Source organism: Coptis chinensis, chromosome 7 (genome assembly GCF_015680905.1).
Source record: "Coptis chinensis isolate HL-2020 chromosome 7, ASM1568090v1, whole genome shotgun sequence".
In the NCBI taxonomy this organism is placed as follows: Eukaryota; Viridiplantae; Streptophyta; class Magnoliopsida; order Ranunculales; family Ranunculaceae; genus Coptis; species Coptis chinensis.
The window spans coordinates 7,514,587-7,527,256 of NC_141462.1; the positions used below are offsets into that span (position 1 = coordinate 7,514,587).

At 37.0% G+C, this 12,670-nt stretch overlaps 1 protein-coding gene across 1 annotated transcript; it reads right to left on the reverse strand.

Annotated features, from left to right (window-relative positions):
• Window positions 1-22: 22 nt before the first annotated feature.
• LOC147485680 (uncharacterized) lies at window positions 23-12,236 on the reverse strand. Its single transcript, XM_086570777.1, is given in 18 exon segments — window positions 23-666; window positions 1,831-1,939; window positions 2,437-2,576; window positions 2,661-2,737; window positions 5,108-5,249; window positions 5,427-5,458; window positions 5,461-5,478; window positions 5,481-5,580; window positions 5,679-5,994; window positions 7,272-7,582; window positions 7,734-9,762; window positions 9,889-10,007; window positions 10,010-10,054; window positions 10,143-10,230; window positions 11,438-11,521; window positions 11,605-11,684; window positions 11,775-11,909; window positions 11,987-12,236. Coding segments are annotated over 18 exon segments (4,221 nt in total). The 5' UTR covers window positions 12,182-12,236; the 3' UTR covers window positions 23-465.
• Between the last annotated feature and the right edge of the window lie 434 nt (window positions 12,237-12,670).

Genomic DNA, 12,670 nt, shown 5'->3' on the forward strand with positions numbered 1-12,670 from the left:
ATCATATATACAATCTGATAAATAAAGAAAAAACACCTGTGCACGCATATATTATTTCCAAGGAATAATCTAATATACAATTTCTGATTTTCCTACCTCATACAAGAAACGTTATGGTACAGGGAATAGTACTTTACCTATTACAACAAATGTTGTACCTCTGGGCCAGTGGTTGCATGGAGAATAACTAGTTAACTACATCCCGCGTAACAGCTTCTTCAGAGATTTATTCCAAAATTATGAACCTGATGCTTGGAATAAGAAGCTATGTTCCAACGAAAACGACGCTCTGTGTATATGTATGTACATTGGCGCTGGTAATCTCGACTCAACACTTCCTGATCGAAAGCAAACAGCAGAAGCAGATGCCACCTTTGATGAGACGGAATTCCTCGTTGCTCGCATGAAAAAATCCATCTTCTATATTTCCTTTTCAAGGTTGAACAAGGGAATAAAGAATAAAGGTTAGTTGAGAGCATAATGAACTCGTTCAAGCAGTTGAACAACCCGGTTGACTGGAATATGTGCCTGAGAGACTGAACGTGAACTAGAACATTCCCTTTCAGACATGCCAAGTGAAAATTCTAGAACGGCCTCTTGCTGCAAATTTGTAAGTTCCAAGAATTGCAAAAGCATGTCACAATCAAGTATTTGAGAAACTCCAGCCTGCAAAGCTATTATTTGTCAGCTCAGGGTAAATATTATCTGGTTGGAAAAAAGAAAAGGGCAAGATAACACCATTGTTGATTATATCAAAAGAAACACGTAGATATGGAAAGTCTGGAAAATTGCATAGCTACTTAGCAACAATTTCAAAAACATAAATTTTACGACTCGATTTTGTCTCTTCAAGGTATGGATCAAGCAATCATGCAAAGAGCAACTCTCCAAATAAACTTTAAAAGTCCTGGATTCTCCATTCTTGTTTGTGTACCACAAGGTCATGTCACCCACCTAACACAGTCCAGGAGAAGAACGGGCTGAAACTACCTACCTAAGACATGTAGATGATTAAAAGCTGACATGATAATAATTTAAGGCTGCAATCCAGAGGAAAAGCTTCACCATCCAAGGAACAACTGAACAAGGGCCAAGTTAGCTTATAGGGCTGAATGAAAGCTTGATGTCCCTCTTATATTGCCCATTTATGTAGTAAACCTGGCTGTCTGTGTATTAGAGGGTCCAGAAGTATAACAAAGGGCAACCAAAACCCACTATAGTGGCAGTTGAATCAAGTAAGCAAAAAACATTAATTTGCCGATACATAAGAGTATAACTAATAAATAAAATTAGAAAAAACATAAATAGGAGAAAGAGACAAATTCTTCCACCTCTCAACCATTTTCGTTCATCATGATGGAGCTACTTCTAAGAAAAAGACATACAGGGAGCTCAAGGTAAAGAATTGGGATTCCAAAGCCATTTAGAAAAAGACACGTTTAGTAAGACTCTTTATGAGTTAACAAAAATTTAATTCATTGTTAAAAAGTTTCTCGTACAATGAACACTGGAAACTAAATAATTTTATCTTTAGAAAACATTACATGAGATTGCATTGATACCTTTGCTTTATTCTTGTCAAGTTACATCATATATTTCCTTTATTAAACGAGATGAGGATGGTCATAAAAACATAATAAAGGTCACCACAAACAAGACAATGTGTTACTCTTCAGCATACTTCACCAACAAAGAGCATGCACAGAAGAATCAAAAGAGAGACACTGACACAGTCACACAGACATACATGTGCGACCACACTTGAGCATGCACATACAAGCACACACCCAAACACAGAGAGAGAGAAACCACATCAAATAGGATTCATACCGGACATGTACGCCCACGGAACTCTTTATGATCATTTTTAAGAACCGGTTCAGTCAATGGGTGAGCTACAAGTCTCGCTTGAACAGCTTCTAAAAGCTCGTATTCTTCCCTGAAAATTGGATAAAATCAAATTAATGTCCACTAAAACAGAGATATATACTGAATCATAGGCTCATGGAAATCCAATAATGGAGATAAGTAGGTGAATCAGCAAGTTTCAAGCTCCATATCTTAGTGAGAACCAAGAATAAATTCAATCAGGCCAAAACTCACAAGGTCGAGTTTAGAGGAAGCAATAAGAACTGCATTATATGAAATAGAGGGAAGTCGGCAATGAAAAAGGATGTCCTTTCCTCACCAAAACTTAGAATATAGAGATACATTTAGGGGAGAGTTATACAAATTCCACCGTAAGCAGATTCCAAAAGAATGTCACCACCAAACATGGACTTACAAGATGAATCGAGGACTGAATTTTGGTAAAGGTCTCCTTTACAATGGAGATCACCCTCACAAGCAATCAGCTCAATTGAGCATATCTAACCATGTCAAAAGTTGCTTTAAAATGAAAAAGTATTAACCGAGTTTTAAAATATTTGATCATACCTGGAAATAGGTATTAAGATCATCACACTTCCTAACAGTGTACTTGCCACTATACTGCTCTGTGCTGATTCCAAACATTTATCAGCACCATCACAACTCTTTACCACATCATCAACTGGCAGTTTGTACGAAAATGATCCCTAAAGAAAATTCAAATGAGTTGAATCAAATAACAGCCCTAAGCAAATGGCTTTAGCTCCTACATGAAGTTAATAAGGACTTACCTTTCTGATGCTCACGACAGTCTCCCCAATATAATATGAACAACTCAATGTCAAGTTGCTCTCTGGGCTTGCATTTTCTAGAACATAAAACACAAAGATTCAAAAGGTAAGTGGTATTTAACATTTAGCTAACAACAGGCAATGACCAAACAACCTAATTATTTAAGTTAAGTGTCGTTCAGAAAAAGAAAACCAGTAAGAGGCAGGGAAAGAAATAGCAAAGTTAAGGGAAAGAATGAAAGACTGCAGGTAAGAAGTTCAACAATTCAATGCAAACAACACAACATATAAACCTAAGACTGGAACAGTGTGGATATAGTACTCATTACTCAAGTCAAAGCACGTGTACATACGAAACTCCCTTAATATAAAGTGGGCGTGAGGAGTGGTTATCAGGCATGTCTAGAAATATATCACCATAGTGTGGCAAAATCATTGAAGATAAGAGATATGACACCATATATATCAAAATTAAGTGGACCAAAAAGACAAAAACCAATATATATATATATAGCCCACTTATTGCAAACATTTAGGAGTTTGAACCCATTTGTAAAGCTTCACAGTTTGTGGCTAGAGTGCAATTGTGAAATACATGGCTGATGTGACGGTGAGACGTCATGAGGTGGTAATAATTAAAATTACGGGTTTCCTGCTTTCCTGTATTTCTAAAATTACGGGTTTCCTGTTTTTTAGGGGAAGACGTTTACAAACCCAGTAGAGTAATGGGCGTGTTTGTTTCTTGTACTTTCCGGTTACCTCAACCTCTGTTCTATTGTAAACACAATGTTTTGTAATATCATAACTGATTCATCAACATGGTTTAATTAGCAATCAATTGCTTGCATTTTTCTAGTGAAGAGGCAAATCTGCACAACCTTTTGTAATAGCAGAATAACGCAAAGAAAAACATGGCCCTCAGTTAAGTACCATCATGCCAACAGAATCTTAACTATGACTCCGTTATGAACTCGAAAGAAGAAAAAACGTAAATTCTGATAGTTATATATGGGGATAGGTTCCGTTTACAACACGTTTTATACAACGTTTTATACAATACCCCCCACCGGACCCTTCAAGATGTTTTAAAGGCTAATTTTTTGTGGATAAGATGTTCTCACTATGGATATGACCTCCACAAATAATCGGGTCCTTTGAACATTTCTACGTTTGCCAAAAAAAAGTTACAAAATCGGTAGTTCTGGACCGTTGAAAAAAATTTATAGATTGAGAGCAATTTTTCTCATGGTTACGAGTTTTCAAATGAGCTGAATTTTTGAATTTTTGTAGAGATGATCTCCATGGTGTGAAGATCATATCTACAAAGAATCAAGACTTAATTCATATTTTCAAGGGGTATTGTATAAAACGTTGTATAAAAAGTGTTGTAAACGGAACCTCATATATATATATATATAGTATTAAGGATTGACGAGTAAAGACTCATGGTTATAGTTTTATATGTGTTTGTGCATGTATAGGTAAGTTTTGTACAAAAATAGTCTTATCACACACAATACTACTAGTGTATGGTACAAAATGTCATCATTTTCAACCACCAAGACCAAATTAGTATTAGACATAAAAGGATAGGCTAGCTGTTAGATGAGTAAGCTAGTTGTTGCTTTATCATATCTTAAAACCTTAGATGGCTTTCTAAGGCTTAGAAAGGAGAAAAAAAACCTAAATAAATCTTAAAAACTCGTTTTTGGATAACTTTTTTTAATATTTCATGTGTTTGAAACATATCGCTCGATACAGAATGTATCATGTATCGTATCGTATTGTATCGTGCGATACATAAAACTTTCGATACACTAGTGTGATACGTATCGATTTTGCTTTCGATACGATACATATCTTGCATTGTACGATATTGATAACTATGGTTCTCAGCCTAAATAATAAGTACTTGAACCCAATCAAGAAAAGAAAATTCTCTCAAAAGAAGATTGAAAACAAAATAAGGAAAAACAACAAAGGGAAAATAGAAGTGGGACAATAGAAGAATTTGCTTATAAAGATAGATGCATTGATGCCCGTAGCTTTCACGACCAATTTTATCACAACTTTTATTTTAACAAATATGAAAATAGTCAAAATACAATAAGTGAATTCGCCTTCTTTGTCAAAATATATAAACTATGTGAAAAATATCTATGGTCACAATGACTACACATGGTCATAGGTTCCACATCTATTACAGTGAAATCCCAACTCCATAAAAGACACAGCAGATAACTTAGAGAAGTAATGTGTGATATTAAACATCTCGAATATTTGGAACCAAGTGACTAATTATGACCTTGCCGACACTTCAAAGAGCACCAGCCCATAGAAGAAAAACTTGCATGTTAACAGAGTTGCTTTGTAATTTCTAGTTTATTTATGGAAATGACAGAACGTCTAACCATTTAGGTTTAACCATGCAAAAAATGTCTTATTACCTTCCAAATGAGTTGTGCATGACAGTACTGTTATGTTACCCCGCCGATCAGAAACAACAGCAGTGTCCATGTCCATAAGAGCACAATCGGCAACTAATCGCTGTACTGGATCACAGTAAAGTTGTTCTAGTTTCCTAAGATCCTGGTACACAAGAACTCACAATAGGAACACAACATCAGCCCAAATCATCTTTCAAATATCTAGATCCTAACCCAGAGCTAAGCCCACGGGATGTACTAAAACACATAATATAATTGATAGAAATGTGCTCAAAAAGGAAATAATGAACTATATGGTGGTTAGAGTTGCACAATGTACCTCTTGATAAGAATAAAAGAGAATGCCATCCGACAATCACCAACTGCAATTCAGTATATAGTGTAGTCAAGCATGTGATGGTAAAGCGGGTCCTCCCGAAAGCAAACCTTCTAACTCGCTGAGGATTGTCATTCAAAAATCCGTATACATATAACTGCGGATGAAAAGATGAAAAATGTGCTGTAATATAGATGAATTCGAGATACACTTTATATTCACCCTACATCTTCACAATAGTGAAACACAACATACGCTATTACCAACAGATGCTAAAAAGTAGCGATCAAGATATGGGCACACAGCAAGTACTACTCCAGGAAGCATGGCTTGGTAAGCTAATCAGAGTTGCCAAGCTTCAGTTTCTTCAAGTTTAATTCCATCACAACTATTATCATCTGGGGTGCTGCAAAGATTACTGCTTGATAGTTGTTCAGTCGCATACCCAACTATTTCACGAAATGGTGAAGAATGAGAAGATGAAAGTGGCTTTGAACAATATATCAATGAACTGCTATCTGAATTTTGCATGTGCTCAAGGCAGAGGACAAGTACACGCCCTTTGGTAAAGCTGGATAAACACAGTTACAGAAAGGATGAGTAAGTATGTTTGAAACGTGAAATAAATACAAGTGTATCAGAGATTTCAACAAAATTTGATAAATATTAATCTTTCTAGTTTGAGGAAGACATGAATATCCACTCATCGGATAGTCGAAGTGCATTGAAGGCTGCCTGAGACACAAGGAAAGGTGACACAACAGTATAGTCACCCACACTGAGCCTACAGTCATCAGTAGGTTCACTAGATTGCACCTTTAAGTGTGCCTAAGTCTGCATGCCACACACATGCCCGAGTCAATTTTTTTTTTAAATGATTATTATAAACAAAATAAATTTGCCTGCAACCACTTTTATACTAACATCAACGCTTCATATTCTTAAAAAAACCTGACTTGGACACACGTACACGCTGTGCATATTATTTCACACTAGGGTTTCTTCTATACCCTAAAAGACTAAGAAAATAATCCACTAAAATAGTTACAACTTCAAGATATGCTACTTTCATAGTTATCTATTAGTAAAGAGGCGCTTTGTAAGGTCTTGAGCCCGAGAATTAGTTGTGTAATAAAGAATAGTAATAGTTTACTTATTAATTAGTAGTGTCTCCACATCCAACTTCATATAAGTCGCCATGTCGGACACTTCGTATCCGTGTCGGACACCAACACGCATATCCGTGTCGATCTAACTTAGCTTTCATACTATCCAGACCTCAAACGTCATCCATATAAAAACTGTTTTTTTTTTGGTGGGTGGGGTTTACATGTACAGCTTCCAAAACCATTATCACTAAAACCCATACAATTAGCACAAGGTTTTTTATTTATGTATTTTCGGATAAGTCACAAGAATGAAGCAAACTGCTTTGTTGTGTCCTCTTCATTTTCAAATAGGGAAGTGAGAGAGAGAGGACATGTTACTAAAACAGGTATTAAAGCATCGAAACAGTGTCACTAAAACTCATACAAGATAACAGGGTTTCTTCTTTGACAAGTCACAAGAATGGATCAAGCTACTTTGTAGTGTCCTCTCCATTTTCAAGTAGAGAGAACAAGAGAGGGGGGTGGTTACCAAGTCCAACATTTTTTTTTTGTATTATGTAAGACAACCTTGCAAGAAACCCGAAGGAAATGACGTAGCCGGTTTTGGAATATATGTTGTTTCATTTTTTTTATGTTTCAAAAGAAAAGTAATCTCAGGGATAAATAAATTCCATAGTCTCTAACAAGTAGATAGGTTCAAAAGAATAAAAGACACAAAATGTAATGAGAAATAGTTAACCTTTCAGGTTCACCACTTGGCAATATTACTCGACCAGTAGACTGACTAGTTCCAACCAACAAAACCTGTTCATTTCCAACCTTTACTAATTGCATTGATTTTGCTGTTTCTCCAGGATCAAGCTTATATGTTGAGAGCAATGAACCAATTATAGGATCAACACAGCAAATGTCAGACGAGCTAAAATCAGAACCCACCTCAGTCCTCATCACAAGCAATAACCTGCTTTCATTGTGATACAGAACCTTCCGGGGGGTGCCTCCAAGATGGAATTTCTGCACATTAAGCCTCTTACTGTGGACCATCTCCACCTGTAACATGACACAAATAGGATCAATGACACATATAACTATATAAATAATGAAGATGAATGATAATCACCAGATTTAACAAAAGAAACTTTTCATTGTCAGTCCAAAAAATAAAAAGACGCGCATAACGGTGTTAGAAGACAATAAATACCAGATGTAGGCTACTCTCTGCAACAAATAATATTCCTTTAGGGCAGTCTAAAGAGCACACAGGGGTGACATGAGTGGCTGATTGAAAAGAGATCGATGTATATGATAGACTATGTATGGCAGCTTGCAATAACCAAGGTCTATCACTAAGAGATATTATGTCGGAATCAAGAGAATCACACAGAGGAACTAGGAAAACAGGGGTTATGCCAATGCGACGGATGGCAATCAGTTGTAGATGAACAGGACCATTGTCCTCAGCTACATCAGACATCTTACTTCTGCAATATTGGCGCCCAATTGATACTGGATCTTGTGCATTTCTTAAGGATCCATCCAGATTTGTGAAACAAGAACTAATGAAAGGGCTCCGAGTGGACACTTTAGATCGGAACCCTGTACAGGTTGCAGGCCACTCAAACCGCAGCAACATTCCATTTCTCAATCCAGCAAGAATATACAACCGACCAACTAAAACAAGCCTCACATCTTGTGGGATGCACCCAGTGATAGTAGTTCCCAGTGTGTTGGTCAATGAAATGATACCACAAGAAAGGTGTCTCAAGCCTTTTTCTGGTGAAAAGGAAAGAACTTCCACAGAGGGTCTATGTGTACCAATAACAAACATATTATCGATATGGTCTCCAGCTGGAAGAGATGCCCCAGGCTTATTACCAGATACATCCATGAAGGCCATTGATGATTTAAACTCAACTCTTCTTTGAGAAATAGATATGCAAGAAACTTCATTTTGCAGCCTCACATGCTGCATCTCATAGAGCTCATAATGATAAGCAGATAATGACCTGACCCCGAGAATATACAAGAAGCAAGGACTAGAAGTAGCTACAACTATCATATTAGGCCCAGCTGCCCCCAAGCTGATACTAACATTATGAGGGAACCATGATGTACAAATGGGAGCTGACAATGGAATACCTTCCGGATGGGCAGCAGTTGTAGGTAAACATAATCTCACTGCATTTGTATGTATCTGAACAAGTAACCCATCACCTACAAGGCCACAAGCTAAAGTGCAGGCATCAGTCTGGAAACCAACTGCATCGGTCACATCATTAAAGCTTAAACCAACCGAAAGTACTCTGGTCTCTTCAACAAATGACAAAACAAGAAAAGAGTGATAACAGTCAACAATTTTCATTCTCATAGTCCATATTCCAGTTATGCCTTGATAAATAGGAGCAGTCCTCAGTAACTTTTCTACAATGATACCATTCCTGATAATCCTCAAGGATCCCTCTGGTGCCATTCCACAGCAAGCAAACATTTGATCTTGTTTCTCATCACGGAAATCCACCACTGACATGTCTAGAATCGGTGCAATGTTTTGAATGGCACTCCTGTAAAGTAACCTCTCATTCTCAAACTGAAGCACCATCCCATCCCCCATCTCTACGAGTGCAACAATAAAACCTCCTCGAGCCCATAAAATTGTCTTGCAAGGCAGACCTCTGTAGAGACACTCAGACCAACTCACTTTCACACCATCAATATCAGAAGAAATTTCCATTGTATACAGTTCTCCTGTATCTAAACCAAAGACCATTCTTGCAGTTGATGTATTTCCAGGTTCCCAACTCCATGAGCACGCAAGTCTTGAAGTTGAGCCTTTTCCACTATCACTATCAATATTCATTGGGTCGCCTCCTCTACTGATTTCCATTCTTGGATCTCTGAGCTCAAGTAAAGCACAGGCAGCAACATTAAAACTGCCTTCATCATCAACATCAAGTCCTCTAGATGACTGTTCAACCGAATTTTGCTCCTCAAGTTTAGAAGGTAAAGTATTTAAATTTGTCCTGTAAACACAACAAGGACTACGGGGGTCTCTAAGATCCATTAAGAGAGCATCACCAATTCTGAAAAGAAGAGCAAACCCATGGCCATAAGGTACCTCAACAATGTTTAATGCTAGAGGTCCAGGTTCTGTATACTGGGAAAGAACATAAGTCGAATGTTCACTGGTGTCCCACCCCAATAGCAGAAGCTCATTGAGGACTGCTCCCTTCCTGCAGCATTGAAGCTTTGTCTATCAGGTTGAGTTGAACTCACACCTAAGCAGTTTTGGGTATACAACCAAAAAAAAAAAAAAAATCCTTTCACAAACTGTTTGAGAACTGAAATATGTGCATTACCTATGAAGAATAATGGCAAGCACAGGATCAGGAGCATCTTTACTAACTAGATTAATATCTTTTGAAATGAAACACATGCTCCAAATTGTGCCACCTATATTTGTCCTCTGAATACCCCGAAAGCAGTCCTTGTGTCCCCTTTATTTTCTGGTGAGTAAAGTATTTCCTACAGCCCCAACACAAAGGTCATTGTGTTAAAATGCAAACACGAAATAAAGTAAAATGAAAAGAGAAGAGGAAAAAACAATATCAACCTTATCCACGATGTTGCTGCCAGCTGATATAGAAACAGAAAACAGTGCCAATTGGCCTTCATATGCACTTACAGCACCAAAACAGCCACTGTACAGTACAAGTAGGAAATATCAATTCTTTCTTGTTTGATAAATGTAATCAATTAATAAGACAAGAAGGATGAATAAAAGTATGAACTGAGACAAACAAAAAGAATTAAGAAAACAACAGAAGCAATAGAAAAAAGAATGCATAAAAGCTCAACCTCGAGTACATTTCCAAGCCACTTCCAATTACGAAAACGCATTAATATCTATTCCTATTATCTGCTAGTCAGTTAAAACTTAAAATTACATGCATGTCTATGTCTTTCCATTATTAGCTAGTCAGTTAAGAGAACTGATCAAGACTATGTTGTGCTCTACAAGGTCATCTAAGAATTCTAATAAACAAAACCCAAATAATCTAAGAACACTGTTCCTCCCTCAGAAATATCATCCCCAGACCTCCATCCTCCTCCGTCTACCGTTCAGTTCCAAGAGTTCATTAACCTTCCCTATCCTCACTGCTTCACTATAACAACTAGTTATTCAGTACATCAGTTGATGATGTATTAAGTTAATCTTTTATAAAGCTTAGGATAGAAGACCTAAAAAGAGTTGAACCTTAAAGAAACCTTGTTCTAGAAGTTCTTCGTCCAAATTCTTACCACGGACCTTCTCATCTGCAAAAGGGCTTTTCGAGATCTCCAACAAGAGAGTGCATGTCATTATGGCTGTTACTCACCTTTCTTCAAATCAGATAATAGGCTATCAAAATCACAGACCTTTCAACTGCATGGGATCCCCATGCATGAATTCATGAACACCACCAAAATTTTCTTCTATAGTCGCTTCGTCCTTGCAGAAAATCTTTCTGATCAGTCTCCAGACAGCCACTTCTCCACCTTCATATCTAACTCCAGATAAACGACACCTCAGGGTAAACCTATGGTTTCAGGCTTATGCATTCATTTTGATCTTTGCTATTCCCAATGGATCTATAATAGAGCATTACTAGAGCAACCAGAATCTGTCAACCTACTAAGAAAGTCATTTCCTAAGCATGCCAACTACCCAACCAAGACAGGCCTTCCCACAATACCATGCAACATGATATTCCTTTCCCCTCAGTAACCAGTATACTTCTCTGTTTGCACCTCAAATGTCGTCTACTCTACTTAAGCAGAGAACCGCAATAAATAAATAAAAATAACCAAGTACCAAGTGAGTAAGTGACGGATTTACATAACACACTAGCCACTATCGCGACTTACATTGAATCAACAGCCAACATTCGTCCCAATTGATGCCTTGAATTTCCTGGATCAGAAAGCTGGATGTGTGACACCGCAAAGAACCTATATCAACAAATCAAACAATTACTACTATTCAAAAAATATAAATATATATATTTGAAAAAAAAAAAAAAAACTTACACAACCTGTGCATTTCATTGCAAAACGTTAGAAACGAGAGCTTCCCCGAATCAGAAAGAACAATCAAAAGGTCTTTTCCCAAAGTCTACATAAGCAAACAAAAAATAATCATCACCATCATCAAAACTAGCTACAATCTTCTGAAAACAACACAAAAGCTATTAAAAAACTGCACCTGAGGATCTGGTGCACGATAATTTTCATTCCAGCGTAAAGTAGCAAGGTCTTTAATTACACCAAATAAAGTTTGATCACAAACAGATTGCACAATTCCATCTTCACAAACTTTCACTAATTCTAACGACGTTTCCTGAAAACAACAACAATGTTTAAATAATTAAACTTTAAAATTACATTAAAGTAATGAGTTTATGTTAAAGTGTATACCTTTCCGAAAACGATGTCGTTTGAAGAAGGAGAACGGAAATGACCATAAACTACTTGAAGAACTACACTTCCTTTTAGTAAACATTTAGCTAAGTAATGGACACCACTGGTATTATTTTGATTGCTTTTGTCTTTTTCTGATCCGGATTCGTTATTGTTTGAAGACATGTTTTCTTCTTCTTCTTGAATCGCCATTTTTTATTGAAAAAAAAATATATGGGTTTTGAGTGGGGAGAGAGTTTTTTATTTCTTTTACTGTGAGAAAACTTATATGAGTTATATCTCGGTTGTATCGGTTGAAAGTTTTATACTGACACGTGTGAGAAAACCCGATATTTATGTCTTTAGCAGGACGACGTTCTGAGGCAAAGTTTTGCACTGAGAAAAAATTATTTTTTTGTATAAAAAAATGTGCCTAACTTGGATGTCTTTTCCTTTTCCACCTCACCTGACCAGTGTATGACTGTATGAGTGTTGGATTTGAGTATTCTTTATGAGTCTTGTTGAGTGGAGATTAATGCATTACACTGCAGAATATTTCCTCTTCGTTTTTTTTGGTGTGAAGAAGTTTTTTATGATAAAATATTCTATAATGATATTAGATAACTGCTAAGCAGTGGGCGTGAGCAGAGAGGGAGAGGGAGAGAGAGGAGTGGAGATTGAGAGTGTGTGGAGAGGAGAGGG